Source organism: Rhodamnia argentea, chromosome 8 (genome assembly GCF_020921035.1).
Source record: "Rhodamnia argentea isolate NSW1041297 chromosome 8, ASM2092103v1, whole genome shotgun sequence".
Lineage (NCBI taxonomy): Eukaryota > Viridiplantae > Streptophyta > Magnoliopsida > Myrtales > Myrtaceae > Rhodamnia > Rhodamnia argentea.
This window is the reverse complement of record NC_063157.1, coordinates 5,548,844-5,567,844: the sequence shown is the minus strand read 5'-3', so window position 1 is coordinate 5,567,844 and position 19,001 is coordinate 5,548,844. Positions and strand designations below refer to the sequence as shown.

The 19,001-nt window shown below is 39.5% G+C and overlaps 2 protein-coding genes and 1 long non-coding RNA gene across 8 annotated transcripts; 1 reads left to right on the top strand and 2 right to left on the bottom strand.

The window, feature by feature from the left end:
• Positions 1–2,089: 2,089 nt before the first annotated feature.
• Positions 2,090–6,466, top strand: LOC115741202 (SUPPRESSOR OF GAMMA RESPONSE 1-like). Its single transcript, XM_030674968.2, has 6 exons — positions 2,090–2,229; positions 3,382–3,514; positions 3,869–4,055; positions 4,634–5,148; positions 5,535–5,822; positions 5,932–6,466. Exons 1-6 carry the CDS (start codon positions 2,222–2,224, stop codon positions 5,983–5,985), a joined length of 1,185 nt encoding a protein of 394 aa, XP_030530828.1. The 5' UTR covers positions 2,090–2,221; the 3' UTR covers positions 5,986–6,466.
• Positions 6,467–11,013: 4,547 nt separating this feature from the next.
• LOC115741203 lies at positions 11,014–14,129 on the bottom strand. 6 transcript variants are annotated; one of them, XM_048284579.1, is made up of 2 exons: positions 13,706–14,129; positions 11,014–12,783 (listed from the first exon to the last, which is right to left on the bottom strand). In XM_048284579.1, the coding sequence occupies exons 1-2, from the start codon at positions 13,754–13,756 to the stop codon at positions 11,683–11,685; spliced, it is 1,152 nt and encodes a 383-aa protein (XP_048140536.1). In that variant the 5' UTR covers positions 13,757–14,129; the 3' UTR covers positions 11,014–11,682. The 6 variants fall into 6 exon arrangements, with proteins under 6 accessions (XP_048140536.1, XP_048140537.1, XP_030530829.1 ...); XM_048284580.1 differs by having other exon boundaries at positions 11,014–12,780; XM_030674969.2 differs by having other exon boundaries at positions 13,701–14,128.
• LOC125316376 lies at positions 13,063–13,272 on the bottom strand. Its single transcript, XR_007199607.1, has 2 exons — positions 13,157–13,272; positions 13,063–13,093 (listed from the first exon to the last, which is right to left on the bottom strand). It is a non-coding gene; the product is annotated as an uncharacterized LOC125316376 (long non-coding RNA).
• Positions 14,130–19,001: the final 4,872 nt, after the last annotated feature.

Here is a 19,001-nt window from a genome sequence, read left to right as displayed (position 1 = left end):
AATAATATAGTCAATGCCTATTTCAAGTGGTGCTTGGAAAGCTGTAGGCCACGGGTCGAAAATAGATCAAAGATGGTTAGGTTAAAATTCTTATTTGAATAGACTTTATAAGCCTAAAACCATATTTAATTTATTTTTTAGATAAAAAAAATTATTTTAAATTTATTAAACTCATATATGACTTAAGTGAATAAAAGTGGATCACGAATTTTATCAAAGATCCAGGTTGACACCTCTAACTATGATATTTAAAAGTAAACAAAAAAAAAAAAATTGGTCCCTCTCATCATTGGTTAAATAAAAATGCTAAACTATATTTGGCAAGTGTCTGCATCATTTATTACTTGGACTTGGATGTCGGGAGTACTTTTGTTTTTTTGTTTTTTTTTTTCTGTCTGTCGAAGTCAGCAGTACGTTTTTATGCGCACGTTTCCTAATGGAACATAAAGTCCACACCTCACATGCCGTGAACTTTTTTGCACCATCACATCGAGCGAGTCTCGAACAAAGGCTTATCTCATTCAACGGCGGATGTTACGTGCACCATGAATATTAAAGATTTCTTTTCAGTTTCCTCTTAATAGCTTGTCTCGCTGAAATAAATTACTTCATTTTGTTTTTACGACATTTGAAAGAATAAGGATATCATGACTGTCACGCCTTTTGTACGACGCTCGCTCGAGGATCGTAAACCTTTTTTTTTCGACCATTTAAGTGTCAGAATCTCTAAAAAACCGTTCACTTGAGAGTCGTGACTTTTAATTAATCGCTTTGAGTGTTCAAAACATTTTAAAAATATTCGCCCAAATGCCGGAAATCCGACGTGACGTAGCACTCGTGGTGAACATTTTCAATGAAAAATTATATGGCACTAAAGTTATCGAAAAAAGAAAGAAAGAAACTTATGATACTTAAGCGAGCGTCGTATATAAGTTATATCAATTTAAATGATCGATAAAAAAATACGACGCTCATATGAGTATCGTACGAAAATTATGATACTTGCATTTGTCCTTTTTCCTCACATTTACAAGTAGATAAAAGTGGTCTTTCTCACTGTTGGTGAAATTAAACTATAAGCTATGCTTGGCAGATACCTACATCGTGTATCACTGGAATTTGGATATTGTCCGGACTTTTTATATGGGGTGTTTGTGCGCACATTTTCCAAATGGCATGTATATCACTTAAATATAGGAATCGCTTGGACTTCATATGGCATGTTTGCGTGCATATTTCCGGATGGAAATATTGCTCTCGTGAGCTATCTGCATCCGATGCATGTGAGATCGATTCACACGAACCGTCGAATCGGATAAATCCCACGTTGGATTCACCAAATCCAACGGCACGTGCAATGAAACCATAAGCTATACTCGGCAGGTGCCTGCATCGTACATCTCCGGAATCTAGATGCGGCTCGGACCTTACAGGGCATGTTTGCCCTCGCATTTCCAGATGGAACGAGCATGCCCATGAGCTGGCTGCATTCGATGCATGCGAGGCCAATTCATATGCACCGTCGGATCGGATAAGTTCGAAGCTGGATTCACCTGATCGTACGGGACATATGAAATGCCCCATAATCATATAAGGTACTTTCTACACCTCTTGTCCGAGTCCTTACTCGTGGCCTCTCTCTCTCTCTCTCTCTCTCTCTCTCTCTCTCTCGATCGAACTGCTCTCAACGGTCACAGGGTCGCCACCGCGTAAGCGAACGGTGGAAAAGAAAAGAAAACGAAAAACAAAAATTCCGTTCGTTTAAAAAAAAAAAAAAAAGAAAAGAAAGCAAAGGCGTTCGGTACTGTCTAAGCTTGGTCAGCAAGTAAGCAAACGCTGAGTGCCTCTGTCCTATTTACCATCCTGCCACTCGACTCGGTTTTCGAAGCAAATCCGAGGCTTGGCCCCCGAGACCGTCAGCTTCGTTTGGCAGGTTCCGTCAACCCTTGGGGCCCGCCCGAACCTCTCCGACGAGACCTCGCTACCTCGCGGGCGCAGGATGCCCTGTCCGAAGCTGAGGCTCGGAGCACGAGCCTCTTGAGGCTCCAGTTTCCCGCCCAAAGATATAATCGCATTAGACAAAGCGATCTCTCTCTCTCTCTCTCTCTCTCTCTCTCTCTCCGTGTCTCTTTAACGCGAAGGGGTCGCGAAATGTGAAAGGTCGGTCTCTCGGCGGCTCTCCTCTGCTTCGAATGAGCTTCGCAGCACCTCTTCCACACCCATGGCGAGGTAACTCCGACGGGTCGGAGCAACAGATGTCCGAGCGTCGTTTTGGATTTTCTTGCTCTGGTTTTCTCTCGCTTTCGCCTGCGACTTCTCTTGGAACTTCTCGTATCCTCTTCTCCGTCTTCTTCTCTGATGCTACTGTAGCTAGCTCTCTCTCTCTCTCTCTCTCTCTCTGTCAACAGTGGGAACCGAGGCTACGAGGGAGAAACCATGGAAGACGGAGGCTGAAGGAGTTTTGTAGCGATTGCGGAGGGGATTCTTGCGTTTATTCCGAGTGATGGAGTTGGGTTTTCTTTTCTTGGTTTTTAGGTGTTTGGAGGAAAAGGGAGGGGGGGGTATCTATTACGAGAGAGCTAGTTACGTTCGTTCGATTAAAGTGCAACACGCATAAACGATTAAACGATGGTAGGTGAGGAAATGCTGGAAACTTACACTGTTACGAAGCAAGAGAATGAAAAATTGTTGGACAGGGCTAGAAGAACGGAGGACTGGGGATGGGACGACTATAATGTGTAAGTGTACGCGACTGAATTACTCCGAGAGCTATAAGGCTCAACCATGCGCGACCTTTTTGCCTCCTCATTTGCTCTCGTTTTGCACAGCCCCAGGTCGTTACTCATGAACAAGAGCAATATGTCTAGGTGATTTTGTTCCCGAACACCCAGACGAAGCTTTGTGTTCACAAGGAACTTCGTTTAGCTTTAGTTTTTGTGACTGTGCTACGCGCGTGCCTACATTTTTCTGATGAAGTAATTTGACTGGCTTGATGAATTTTGGGACATTCCATGGTCATTATCATCACCTTATCCTCGTAGAACAGGCTGTCAATCTTTCTATGGGAAATGCAAACTTTGTACTATTTCCGAGCATCTCTTGCAAGATTGATTGTGTCGGTACTCTTGTTTATTTGCCTGGCAGCATGATCATATTGTAATGTCGTTACAACTACTTCTAGCAAGAGAAAAGCAATGAGATTTCTCACCAACCGTAGTAGCGTTGTTATGGAATGATGACTCCCCACGTCTTCTATAGCACATTGGATCGTTTCATGCTGTTGTTCAATCTCTCTCGTTGCTAATAAATTTGTCATCTTGCTGAAGTTTATTGTCACACTTAGCACTTCGACATTAGCTTATAGCCTCTATTTGTTTGCAGGAGTTGGATTATCGATAGCAGATCAATAGCAAAGAAAGTGAAAAATGCTACCTTGTCCACTACTTCCCAAATCAAAGACTGTGGTGCAAATCGTGAATGCCCAAATTGCCATTATTCCATCGATAACAGTGATGTAAGTTTGTGATGCTACTTGCAGGATTGACTTATCTGATCAATGTACTATGTGAATTCAAATAGATACTTATCCATGTATTATTTCCCTCACCTAACTGGATGTCTAGATTCATCATGTTAGATGTAGGATGCACTCTGCTTTAAGAAAGTGAAATCTCTTCTTTTCTTCTCATATTTTTGGCATTTAACCTAGAAGGAAACATGTGTAGCTGACCTTAAAGATCCATGGCAAGTAATTTAGTCACCCTGCTCTACTTTGCATTGTTTGTTTCTGGGCGACTTGTTTTTGTTTTCAATTTTACTTGGGATGTCCAGCTTAACTGATGTTTCTAGCATAACTTTTGCTCCGCAGGTTTTGCCGGAATGGCCTGGCCTACCCACTGGTGTAAAGTTTGATCCTTCTGAGGGTGAGCTCTTGGAACATTTGGCAGCAAAATGTGGCATTGGAAACTCAAAACAGCACGTGTTGATTGATGAATTTATTCCCACACTTGAGTGGAATGAAGGAATTTGTTATACTCATCCTGAAAATCTTCCTGGTGAGGAACCTTCGTGCTCTTTTTGGGCTTTTATGGCTTTTTCTACATCTTGCATTTGAATCATCGATGCCAAAGTTTTGAATTGAAGTCCTTGGAGCAAATGAAGAGATTGCTTGTCAAAGGATAAAGCAAATGTTTTGTGGCTAAATATACATTAAGTAGCTCATTTTAGTTCGAGTACTGAAGCATATTCTTGATTACAGTCCACATGTCCTGTGCAGAAAAGAGATGTTATTGTCTTCCATGAGTTGAAAAGCATCGCTGTTAACTGTGTAGGAGGAACCTTGTTATCGCATTGGCAACCTAATATCTTGAATATTCATGATCTAAATAAAATTCAAATTACCTTATACAACACTCACTTGAGATCATGGTATGCCCATTCTGATGTATTCACTGCCCAAAGTCAGGTAATTAGTTAGGGTCACGCCTTTGATTTGCCAATATTGTAGTTTTGTAGTTATGTATGCCAAACTCGTTGCTTCATATGAAATGGAATGGGAGCGTCCTGAGAAGCTGCATTCTGGATCTCTAATAACCAATACTCTGGTAATTCCTTGGTGTACTTCATTTTTCAGGTGCCAATAAAGATGGAAGAAGTGTCCATTTCTTTCACAGGACCATGAATGCTTACACCACTGGACAACGAAAGCGTCGTAAAATTCATGATCAGCATAATCTGAACAGAGAAGATGTTCGCTGGCACAAGACTGGTAAGACCAAACCTGTTGCCATTGATGGAGTTCATAAAGGTTGGCAGAAAATAATGGTTCTTTACAAAAGTTCAAAGAAGGGGTCAAAGCCTATTAAGTCCAATTGGGTGATGCATCAGTATCATTTGGGCATGGACAAGGAGGAGAAGGATGGGGAATATGTGGTCTCCAAGATCTTCTATCAACAACCCAAGGAGACTGACAAGAATAACAAGATTGATGAGGAGAATGATGAAAGTATGTACATTGATGATCAGGATGTAAAGACTCTTCGAACCAATCCGAGGACCCCTAAACCAAATCCTTCCAATCTACCTCGAGCAGAAACAAATATTCTTCTTGATGATGTCGCTGAGGAAGATATGAAGTCGTCTGATCAGGTTAGTCGAAATTGTTATTTCATTGCTTGAATCATTTTACAACTTATGATTAAAATGTTGCAGCCTGCTGGAATTTATGCGTGAGGGAATTAAAAGAGGTGCAAACAATTGAATAGATGTTTTTTAAATTTCTTATTGAACGGTGTATAATGTAACAGCATAACGGTAGTATTTTTGTCTGTGGCCATGGTCCTCATCAAACTGGCCACAAGAGAATGGTATTTCCTCGGTGAGTTCTAGAAATGGGAAAATTTTGGCGGCAGAGTTACCTGGACTATCTTCCATAACCCAAGAGAATTCAGACTTGAACACTTCTTGAAAGACATAAAATTTGTGCATTTTCTTCTGCAGAAGCTTATGTGATCTTTTCTGGCGTTGTTGATCAGGATACAAATAAAGATATTCAGCTCGAGGATGATGAGCCATTTACTGAATGGTTGGCTGGTGAATCACAGCCTCTGGATGACTTTGATTTAGGTCACATTGACGGGTCTTTGTTATGCAAAGAGCCTGTCGAATCTTGTTCTCAGAACAGAGATAGAGGATGCAATCTCGTTCCTGCAACTACATCACTTCCGAAGACAAATGAAGTGGTAACCAACGGAAACACAACCTTTGAGATCTCTGAACTTGAGAAGCTAGAGTTTGATACTCCACCAGATTTCCTGCATCCTGTAAGTTTCAAATTCTAGACTGACCAAATTTGCATCAGCGCACCATTTCTTGATATGATGTATTTCATGGGTGGCAAGTTTTTCAACATATCTGTTATGCACACTGCAGGAATTGCCATTTGGTTCCCAAGAGAGCATATTCGAATGGTTAGGACGCATATAAAGAGATGCAACGAAGTACAAACCTCCGAATTGTTGTGGGGTTCCCAATTTTGCATGCTGGAACTGGCTCAACTCACCACTAAAGTATCTTTTGGTGGGACCAATGTCTAAGCTAATCACTTTGAGGGAACATGGATGCTTGGCCCTTCTCATCACAAAATTGGACCTAGACATCATTTGATATGCGACACTTCCATAGCATGTCAATTGTGTCACTGCAAGCAAAATGTTTCACCTCCTTAGCGAGCTGAAAGTTAGCTTTTTTACGGCTTCTTACCCATTTCCTGTCTTCTGGGAACCTACATCATTCTATTCCGATTGGGAGGTTGATGTTCTTAATTTGTGTGGCTGTTCGTGGTAATGCAATTATTGGTTGTTCGGTGCTTGTACATATAAAGAACACTGGATTTACATTTCGGATGTTATTCTGCAAAATGTGTTTATGAACCTGTTTTCTACTCCATTTGCTCCGGCGAAGGAAATAATTCAAAGCTATCTTAAACTCTGCCTATGCTCCATTTTTTTTAACTGGGCGTGACTGCCAGAATGTAACTTTTGCACGCAGGCCATGTCTAATGACATTGTATTGAAGTTCTGTTTAGATTCAGATAGTCTGCCGAAGCCGAGCATGAGAGCCCCTCATTTATTCTCCTTGCATTTTGTCGCGATTTAAAAATCAGGTTTATAGGTTAATGGATTATCGGGTTAAACTAACTCGGACTCTTTCAAGTCCATACCAAATCGCAATTTAATATGCAAAGATATTTGAATTGGAGTCGCCACTAATCGTTTTTGGTAGGTCAATTAGAAATCTAAGTAAATTAACGGGAGAACTAAATTACTTTTCCGAGCCGGAGATTCTAAGTTCGGGGACTTGATTACGCTAGATTACTCTAACGCCATTTCGGTACCATTTTATTTCATGAAAATAGATTTTGTCAAGCAATGTTAATTGATTTTAACCTAAGTCACTAACAAAAGTTATCATGCGATTGCACAATCAATTAATTGATCATCCAGAAGTCAAGGTAATTGCAGGAAGCATACACTAAGACAAATTGTTCTCACTTTTGAATTTTCGCTTTTTAGTGAGATAAAGACTAACCTATATGTAATGCATGCTTTAATCTAAGATGCAAATGAATTAAATTAAATGCAAGGAAATCCTAAGCATGCATATGACTAACCTAGATGACATGCAATTAAATGAAACTAATGTACAAATGTTGTTACGGCCTAATTAAATTGACTACACGACTTACGAATTAATTAAAGACCTAAACATGCAAATTCTATATGATCTAAACCTAGCATGCAAATGACATAGCAAGCTTGTTTTAATATTGTATTTTTCGGATTAATGAATGACCCTAAATAAAAATATGTAAGATAATTATCTTTAGACATGAAAATCTACTCAAATATGCTAATTCTATCCTAGAATGCAAATCTAAATTAACTCATTCTAAAAATTAAACGTGCATCTACATGATTCTAATTTAACGATGCGACTTTATCTAAAATGCACCGTGATATCTTTTAGAATTTTAAATATCAAGCAAGAGAGTATTCATTCTAAAGATATTATGCCAATTAAATCAAGACCGATTTTTGAAAATTTTTCGCGAATATTTGAGTCAATCTTTAATTCGTAATCTTACGATTAACGATTGAACTCAAATCCTTGCTCGTGTGGCAAGTTACGGATTAAGATATTTTCCTAATCGATCACATTTTGAATGATTTTTGATATTTTGAGTATTTTGGATATGTTCAAAAGATTATTTTTCTAATTAACCAGATTATCAGCAAGATTACAAAAATATCTCAATCAAATCACAAGATTTATTCAGAATTATCGGTTTCTAAATTTAACGTGCAAATTTTTCAATCAAGGCAACCGAATATTGAATCTTGCAAAAAAACCTTTGAGATATGCAATCCTTACATTTTCAAGTGCACAATTTCCGAATTAAAGATGTGCTGCCAATTTTTAGATGCTCTAACTGGATAACATAACATACTTGATAGTGTAAAATATGGCATCATTCAAATAACATGCAATCGAAGCACTTAATCAAGCAAAACATGAGCAACATAATCTTCGGAATATCAAATCAAGAGATATACCTAAATTCGAAAATTCGCTTTCGGAATTTGAGTTTTGCACCCGATGACACTTCTAGCTTGGGAAATGACACTCGCGCGGATGAACTTGGCTCGGAGGAGAGATTCCTCGGGGTAAGGCGACAATGATAGAACAATAGCTCTGATGAACCAGCAGGAAACAACGAGATGATGAGGACAACTACTCGTCTGATTCGATCCGTAGCGGAATGATGACTTCTCTATCGTCGAGCGAAGGGACAATGAATCGGGTCTACAATAGCTCTGGATGTTGTCACCGAGAGTCAAGGATGATAATGGCACCGGTTCAGATTGTGGGCATCGTGGCAATCTGGAGTGAGGCCAACGTTGCAGGTTTCTCGTCTCTTTTATCTCGCGTGGACTCCGAACGGGGACGAAGCTTCCTTCCTTTTGACGAAGGCTCCCCTCTCTCCGCACTCTCTGATCTCTTTTTTCAATGGACGAAGCCTCTCCCTCACCCTTCTCTCTCTCTCGCTCACGTAAGATGATAAAGGGAGCAATCATCAGACGCCTAGAAGAGACTTCTCGTGGCTGACCTCATTCTCTTTCTCACTCAATCTCTCGTTTAAAACTCTCCCTGACTTTTCTGCACTGTAATACTGTGAAGCTCCCCCTGCAAATCGTGAATCAGGGTCTCTTTTATAAGCCAACACTAGCGGGTTTCTCTTCCTTTTGAATGTTTAAAAAACTTTTCTGTTTAAGATCTTTTGAAAGATCAATTCTGGTTCGACAAATCTGATCACATCCCTTTATATTTTCTTTTTCTAACAGCCCTCTGCCCACTTCCCTCTCGATTCACTCCCCCCTTTCATCATCATCATTTTTTCAAAAATTTCACGCCACAAAGATCCCATTTTGTCGTGCAATCCTTCGCGATATTTGACCACATGGAGGATATCGGCTTGATTGATTTTCACATTCTTGCGAGCTTAATCCAAACTGAATTAATTTCATACGATGTCGGTCCGACTCAAATGCAAATGTAAGCGCATGCTAAAATAAATTAATCCAAGTAATAATTATGTGAAAATGATTTTAACATTTTTGCTAAGGACTAATGAAGTTGTTAAGATAAACCCAAGAATGTTAGAAAGAGAATAGCTATTAATACTCATTGGTGAATAAACCCAATGAGTATTTTCCGGTCGGGAAATTACTGATTTAATTGTACTTTAACCTATGTTAGAAAGAGAATAGCTTATCAATGATTTCATGGAAGGAGTAGGTTGTGGGGTGGGGCACCAAAGAGAAGAATATCAAGTGAAGATGTTAAGATATCCAGATTGTACTTCATTCTATCCATAATGACCTAATGAGTTCTTTTAGCGAAAAAAAAAAAACACCTAGTGAGTTCAACTTCCACATGCACTAATGTCCTCTCCGGGGGAAAAAAAAATGGGGCAAATTCTAGGTTGGAGAAGTGTGCGACAGTGGTGTCTTTCAACACCCTTTACGATGGAAGTAGTTTGGAAGACTTGAGGTTGCAAAATGTCTGCGGTGAGGTTTCATGTGAGAGATTCATACACAAGCTGCATATTTAATAATATTTCAACCGGATATTCTCTAATGAGCTAAAGCTAAGCTAGGCTAGTCAATTGGTTGGTACAAAGTCGGGAAAAGTATCCAAAAAATCCGAAACTTTTTGCATTTGTACCAATTGAATTTATCCGGCTAATTTTTGTAGGAAATTACTAACGTGGATTCCGTCTGTCCTACGTAGCGTAATCGACGCCGACGTCTAGATTTTTCGAAGGACTTTTTGGAAACTTTCCACGTACAGAGTCAGCCAAGGCATCTTTTGCTTAAACCAAATGTTTTCCCCACCTCTCTTATCTCTCTGGTACATGGAGATAATGAAATGATGGTCACTGGTCAGGAATATTAGGATATTCTTCTGGTGTCTATTGCAATGGACTGAGCTTTCCTCGTTTGATCGGGACGGTAGATCACTTAAAAGGTTGATCGAACCCAGAAGCAAAACGATGATGCCGGTATTGTGCGACAAATAGACAATCGAGAAAGAGCCAAAGTTAAATAAAATGAATTTGTTAAAAGCTAGACTTAGACTCAAGCCTTAATGAGGGGCGGATTAGATGTTTGAAAGGTTGAATCCAAGGACAATCAAGCACTGGATCTTGCAGTGATTTGGGCTTAATCCAAATCAATGTTATTGCCTGGATTGATGAAAAGCTGTCTGAACATAATTCTCACCACCCATTAAGGGTCTTTCGTTGTTGAATTTTAAAATGGTTTTTGGCTACATGATTGACTCGATTGATTCTTACAGACCACGTTTGTGCATAAAACCTCCACTTGCACTTGACTACTTGAGGCTGTCCAAAGATACTCAACCCCTAGCGGTTCCACCTAATCTGGCATATTCCAGTCTCTCTGCCTCAAGACATCCTTTGAAAACTCAAAGACTTATATTGGCACAATTTCAAGCTTACCATCTCCTTCTTATCCATCTGCAACTTAGAAAAATCACATAAACTGGCTGCTCAAGTTACTACAAGTTCGTCTCCGTGTTTTCGTAGCAGAAGAGAGAATAAAATGGAAGAAAAAACGCGATTTGGCTAACTGTAGCCAAATTTGACAGATTTATGGAGAACAACCACATGAACTGTGCCTCCATTCACCTTCTCTTCTCAGAAGTGGAATTTCTTTTCACTTTTCTGTCCTCTTTGATTTTTTTTTTTTGCTTGCAACCTGCACTAAATTTGTTATGATTGACATTCTAAGGACGACATATATGATAACATTGTTGCCAGAATACCAGAAAAACTCCAGCACAGATTCTTGCTGGTCACTCATGCCTCCCTTAAAAAGAAAGTGAGCTTTCACACTCAAATGAACGTGTTGGCCATTTGACTAGGTGTTAAACAGGGAACCCACATTGCATGTGAAGTTAACAATTACAGCCTGTCATCCAACCATAAGTCTCATCAAATCAAACTACATACAACATGTACAAGGACACCGGATAAAGAAACAAGAGGAGAAATGGAGATAATGCATACACTACTCTGCAAGAAGAATGTAAAGAATTAATCAGCATCCTATCGCTGATAGTCATCTGATGGTACAAAAAATGGATTTAGATTAGACTAATGCAATGAAATTCCCAGCAGAGAATGGTGGGAAAAATGCTGAATGAACTAACCTAGCTTATAGACAGGAGATATCTAGCAATACCTACAAGAGGTGGTATGCAATCTTGCAAGGCTCAGGGCGAATTAGCACCTCCGACGTCAATATCCAAAAACCCCGAAGCATGATATGCCCCAAATCCGGCACTCAAAGAACTCGAGTCCCGAAACGAATGTAAAATGAGTCCCCCCACACAGTCTTGGGAACATGCAAGTTCTTCAAATGCCTCGCTAAAGAATGACACATGAGGTTTAGGAGGTGCATGGGTTGCCGGTATTAAATCCCCGAGATCGTAATCGACAATCTTCCTAGGGAGCTGTTTTCTTGTGCCCAAAGCATCTTCACCTTCCAACCTTCCAAACTTGCCGACAAAAGCCACCTCATATTCTAAGGAAGTTACTCAGCCACTCTCTCTCTTGCAGTTCCCTGGCAGCAAATATTTGTACTTCTCGGCATTGTTTAACAAATAGGCAGGGAGATGAACAGCTGAGTGAGAATGAGGGATGGGCCCCATCTTCCTGATTATCTCTTTAAACGTGTATTCTTCAGGAAGCATGTCAAATAGATCAGCCCCTTTGCAGATGACATCCTGAACCCTTGTCGGATCCAGATAATGAGAGAATCGAACCCGATCACAGTGGCTGTAAGCTTTCATCTTGAATATGAACTCAGTTATGTGGCGAAAGCAGAAGCTACAATGCCAACCCGAATCGGACAACAAGTTGTCAGTCCGTCTAAAGTGCGCATATCTCGTATAACCAGATTGATACCTGTGGACCGATGCTCTCCAGCTTTTGTTGTCTACGAAGAACTCAAAAGAGTACAAATAATTCCTCAGCTGCAAATGAAGAATAGGTGGGATGTCATCACACCACCTGAGAAGATTGATCGTGTGGGCACTAGGGATCTCGTCCACGTCTGACATGATCAACAAGTCATCATCCTCAATGCCAGCAATCCTAAGAAGCTGGTCTAGAGCAACTCTCTGATAAGCCTCTTCAACAAATGGATTCTCTCCTTTTCTAAACCTTCCTCCAATTGTACCATAAGTCAGCCGAGGCTCAACAAACTTAAACTTATCTCGATTTTTTTTAAAAAGCAACCTCTTGGGTAGTCCAGTAAATGTCGAGTTTGACTCAAGCAGTACAAATTCTGTTATGTAAGGATACAATTCCTTCCACCGAATCGTCAGAATGTCAACCTCATTACTGAACAGAACGGCATCATAGACCCGCCTCGGGAACTCACGGATTCGCCATCCATGGAGTTTGCAAAGAGTTTCCATTGACACGTTCTCGTTATAATAATGCGGAATTACATGAAAAGGCTTCGGAGGGGATTCCCATAGGGGTCTAAGGAAATAGGTGATCTTCTGTCCGTGCAAGTAAATGCCGCAAATCCCTACTGGGATGACAACAAACAGAAATAGGTATGTCTTCATATCTATCCCTCGAAGAACACAGCGAAGTCTTGACATACCAAAGGCTGCACGAGTTGCCTGCTGCATATCAAAGGACAAGAATTTCTAAGATATCAAGTCAAAATGCAGGGGAAGAAACGCAAACTGAGACACCAATCTTTCCAGTTGAAAGGATCGAACTACATATCAGAAATCATGATTGAAGGCGTCTAACACGAACATCAAAGTATCAAAGGCTAACAACATGGAGCAAAGAATCAAGCAGAACCGTCAATTATTCAGTACATCTCCAAGAAATCAAAACATTCTGAAAGTTGGCTATTCAGAAGACAATATTGTGATTCAAAGAGCAACTTCTCCAATGTTTATACTGATTACACTATAAGTGATTCTAGGTAAAAAGAGGCAATGTAACCGGATTCCAGAATCCCAAAAAAAAAAAAAAAAAAAACACCATTGGCAATCCAGATTTGAAAGCAGCAGATGATGCCCAATTTCAAGGGCCAAAAGGACTTGAAAATTAATAATCTTCCCCAACATTGTTACCTGACGCTAAAAGGGCGAAATCTCACCTTTTTTCCTGCTTGAAAAAGGGGAATTCATTGTCTCCCCCGGCACGAAGAAAGAGAACATTTTTCAGGAAAAGAAAACATAAGCAAAGGCAAAAAACCATCAACTGACACCATCATTTCTAAGGTTCAATAATTTTCGTCTTTTGGAAAAAAAAAACAAAAACTGGTAGGTTAAACAAGAACAACAAATGACCCAGTTCCAAATTTCTCCATAACTGCAGAAAATAAAAAATAAAAAAATCGAACTTTCCCCATCCCGAACTCAGAAATACAACAACGAGGTTGAAACAACTCCCTAAAATTTTGAGAGAATTCATCCCGACGATGAAATAATGACCACTTCTTCTCCTTCTTCTTCTCCTTCTTCTTGTGCAAGGCCATGAAAAGAGAAAAGGCTATCAAAGGGAAAGATGAAGAAGGAAGTACCTGACCACAAACGTCCTCACAAATATCATCAGTCTTCTTGGAGCTGTAATAACCATCGGACATCGTGAGGAGCAACGACGATTAAGGATTGAAACAAACACGAATGCTGCTTCAATCCTCTCTTTCCGGCAACAACTCCGTTGGATCGTCAACACCCAGATCAAGAATTTTCTATATAAGAAAAAAGAAAGGAATGGGAAACACCCGAAAATCGCCGGTGGAAAGATATCGGCGGCGAGGCGAGGCGAAGCGAGACGATGGTTCGTGGGGTTGTTGCGTCCTCTCTGTATCTCTCTCTCTCCCTCTCTCTTTCTCTTCTCCTAGTGCGGGGCTGTGATTTTGGGGGAAGGAGAGAATAAAACCTGTAACGTCAATTATAGCCGTTTGGTGGTTTTTTTCTCGCTCTTTCACCAGATAAACTCTCTTCCAAATATTGCCCGGTGACACCCGTAAGAAAGAGAGAGAGAGAGAACATTAAAAAAAGCACCCACCAAAAAAAAAAAAATCCGATCTTTTCCTGTGTCGACAAAAAAAAAACAAAAATTGACTTATCATGAATACGAATCTAACCGGTCCATTCGACGGATTAGAACAGTCGATTCAATGGATTAGAACGGTCGGTTCAACAATGTTTAAACGATTATCGACTCGGCCACCGAGCCACGCGTTCGTTTGTTCGATTTTCCTCGCGCGCTTTGCAATCCGTACTATGCGATTCCTTTTTCATTGATTCTATCAAACAACGTTCCAATTGACGTATAAAATGATTTCCATTATCATCGGCTCTTTTTTAACAAGTTGCCATTTTATCTCAGAAACAAGTCTCGTAATCGATTTTACATCCTAAACTCGTTGTTTGTAGTCGACTTCTGATCGAGGTCGAAATGCGTATGTTGCTTTTAAATATATGTACACCGTATTTTTCTTAAACTCATGTCTGAAGCTTTGGTCTACTTCTCGATTAAACCCTATCCTCTAAGGCTTCTAAAACGGAACTTGACACGAATTGAAAAATCACAATGCTGTAGAAAAGGAAAGCAAAATGACCTTTTTTCTTTGTGCTGGGGGGCCATACAAATATCCCTAAAGGCAATATACACTAGAATGAAATGAAACGAAATGGCGCGTGATATTAGATGATTGATGATTTATTTTCATTAAGAAATGTAATATTTGAATACGACATCGCCCGTTATATAATAAAAAAGAAACGATATGAATTTAAACGCTTATGGGTTAAGAAAAAAGGAATTTTATTAATTCACTGCCAGTGTAAGGAATTCGAACACTTACGAGATTCACATGATCGTACGGCCCAAAATCATTGGCTTACACGAGCCTAGTTGCATGCAAAGGTATCGCTTGGACCTTATTTCATCGTCCGTTCGATATGTGAAAAGCCTTTAAAGGCGGGGAGATCCATCCAACGGTCGAGAGCTCCCCTCCCGGGAGGGCGGCTGCATCGTCGATCCACAACACCAGATTAAATAAAAGAAAATAAATAAAAGTAAAAAAAAAGAAAGAAAATGTCAGCCGTAGTGAAGGACCACATGCCTCGGTGGGTAGTTGCTAAACTAAAAAAGAAAAGGAACAGACATCGTTAACGAAGAAGCCGTTTCTTCGGTTTCGCCGCCTCCCGCGGTTAACCTCGTACGGCAAATGAAATTACGATTGGGCCCTTCCCTTTGGGCGCTGCCGAGGGTGGTTACGCCGTGGCATAATGGGGATTTCAGACGAATCGGGTGGGGGCTACGTGGTTCCGGGGTTTCTCGTTCCCCACGCGCCGCTTGACCAGGTCAGGACCACTCCCCTTTCGTTGGTCCGGTCTGGACCGTCTCGTCCCAACTCCAAACTTCGTACAAAAAAGCGTCTTTGCAAATTTTTTTTTTTTTTGGTCGAAGCGTCCTTGCTTTTTCAATAATCGGAAAAATAACATGAAAACAGAATTTGTTTTGTAAAGTACCGAGCTTGCAATGTCGCCTTTTCAAGCTCCTCCTTCTCCTTTTTTTTTTTCATGGAGGGAAAAAAGGGGCAAAAGAAATGGAATAAATAAATAAATTAAAAGTGGGAAAAGAAATCCAAAAATCGCTTTTTCAAGCTTGGGATTATAAAACAAAAATACCATTTTCTTAAATTGAAAAAAAGGGGGAAAACTTTGCATTGATTAAAGAAGACATTAGATACACAAGTGCTGCCACGTGAGCAGTGCACAAGTCCCACTCATTGATCGCCGCGAGTTTCGAGGTGTGCAATAAATTTCAAGTTTCAAAAGATGAGGAATCGGTTGTGACGGGCAGGTTTCACAACCTACAAGGAAACTGAAATCGCTTATCTTCAAGAGGAAAGAGACCGCGTGTATATAAAAAAACATACAATTCCTGTCCATCGATAAACGGGCCCAAGCAGACACCGCCCGTTTTGAGAGAATTAAATAAACTAAATCAGGTAAAGGTTTCCAGGGAGGAGAATATTATTCTTAGTCTTCGCAGCTAAGAAAAAATCCCTGGAAAGGCAGAGAATTGTTCTTCTCTTGTTCCCATTTCACACGTAATTTCAATATCGAGCGCGATTAATTTAACATAATTTATATATGTTTTATTTCGATTTGCAAAGCGAGAGATGTGCTTCGATAGTCCACACGTGGCGCGGGGGAATCTTCACTTTTGGAGTTTGGACATAAGTCCACACGGACCAAACAGAAGCAACTCTGAAAATTCAATTTTCAATTTCATTTGATTTTTTTATTTTAATGAGACACGAATATCTTTTGTCACCTTACCAAAAAAAAAATATATATCTTTTGTCGTTATTTTTATTTTCTAATGCATCCGATTCTCCTGATGTGATGGTTTTTAAGGATCTAAGCCACTCGACGTCCTCAGCCGCTTCCATATGTTTTGGCTAATTTTTTGCTTTCGCATGTACGGACAAGCTACGTCGAGAAATTTAATGCCGGTCAGCACTCACGTCAACGCCGATCGATTAAATTAATCGAAATGGACGAACCGATATAAATACAAAAAATTTAAAATTGAATTGACATGCAAAAAGTAATTTAGGACCGAATATGCACAAATATAATATGTTTAGAACTTTTTTTTTGATAATTTTCCCAGATATTTAAACTATCGCGGGTTAGACTTTGACTCGAGACTATGGCTCCGTTCATTTTGCAAAAAACGATCGATTTGAAAAATATTTCTCTAAAAAATATCGTCAGTACCGCTCATGAAAATAAACGCACCAATAATATTTTTATTGTTAACAAGAATATTGAGACATAAATATCTGTCGATAATGAAAATAATTTTCATTTAATAATTATCCCAAGCGAAAGAAGCGACCGCCTTTAGAAAAATATTTTTTACATCACTGATTTTTCATGAAAGAAACTAATATCGTAAGGAATGCGAATAATGAACTCAAAAAGATCTTAATTCAGAACATCTCACAAAATGTCGCTCTCAAATTTTTAATCCATAACCTTGTTCGACACTTAAATATTTTAACATATAATGTCTTTTCTCTTTTGGGTATTGTGTGCCGAATAATAAATCACGGTATTTTTTTTAATCTATGGCTAGTTCGTTTCACAAGAGATAAATATTTAAAAAAATGATCTTTTATATCGATTAGAAGAACGAAATAAACGGAGGTTAAAGTTGCATATGGTAACGTCTCTGTTCCTAAGAACATATTTGGAACAGAAATATTTTTTTGTGTTTACGTTCCCGGCTACGATTTCCGGGAATAGAAACGCGTTTGGCAAATACAAAAAAAAAAAAAAATACTTTTTTCACCAAAAGGAATGATCCGCAACCGACGACGGCGGGTGGCCGGTGACCATTTCAGCTCCTCGCCGACGATGGTGGGCGGTGGCGACTTGCACGAGCTTGCCCTCGAGTTATATTTTAAAAAGTGTTTTAAAATTCAGAAATAATTTTTTCTTTGTTTCTTTTTTGGCTTCAAAAGTGTTTCTTTTTTTGGAACACTTTTGAAACATCTTTCAATCATACGCGTTTCCGTTTCGAAAGTATTTCGAAAACACTTTCGAAATAAAAATATTTTTCAAAGAATGTAATCATACAAGTCCTAAGATATCGAAAATCTGTTAGGCCGATACCTATGCATCATCGACCGACCTTCCATTTGTGCCGACGTATTCGTCATCCAAATTCGATGAGAACGTGGCGGGTCTGACAGAACGACAAAAATGCAACTTTCCACGAATTAGGAAATAGCCTTTCTTGTCTGACGTGGTTGTTTTTTTTTTTTTTTTGGTAGATACGACGTTTTCTAAGTGGAAGGATTGTGTGCGGGCTACGATAGCTATAGCTGCTTGTCCACGTCCCACTTGAGATTTGGAACTGGAACGATTCGTCGACGTTCGGAGCAACTTCCTAGAAAATTCTTGTGGTGGGAAACGAAGGCGGAAAGCATATTCTCTTATGCTTCGATGCCAAGTGCTTCACAAATTCACAAACACGAAAACAAGAAGAAGACATAAACAAACACAAATAATAATAATAATAAAGAATTGGATAAAAATATCACCAATTTTTTTGGTTGCTGCTGTGAATTTGTTCTCCTCTCTCTCTCTTTTTTTTTTTTTGGTGATGTCTTCGGTTTACGAATTTTCATATCCATTTTGGGAAATTTTTCTTTGATTTTTCTCATGACGAGCGATTATTTATAAAGGGGACGGCGAATATTGAAGTTGGGTTTTTTTTTTTTTTTTTTTTAATTTATCGAAGCGTGACATGAGAATTCTGGAAATTTGAAGGTATCTTGTGTCCGGTGACTATGCTATCTCAAATCGTAATTGAAAGGATTCTCAGTTAAAAGTCATGGCACGACAGGATAGGACACTTATCTGAAGATAAACATAGGAAAACGCTTTTTATTTGCCTATTTTTTTTTAACGTCGTGTTTATGACCTGTCTTTTGGTCAAAAATATGTAGATACCTTTGGTTACTGATGGCTTTGGCACACGTGTCTCTGGTCAAAGTTATTTCACGCCCCGATGCGGCATGACATCGAGAGGCACGTGTGAAAGAGAATCGCGGAATCTCCCAAATTCACGGTGATTTGTACCATCACTTTTTGCAATAAAATAAAATGAAAGCACCTTTCCATAAGAGAAAATGAACGAAATCGAATATGTTCTCTTGTTACGTGGTCCACAGTTTTATTCAAAGTGAGAAGGCAAAAAAAGAAAAAGACAAAAAAGGTCGAATTAACGTGTTAATTACGAAGCCGATCAAGCATAAGCCGTCCGAAAGTAGATTGATCGATGTCAT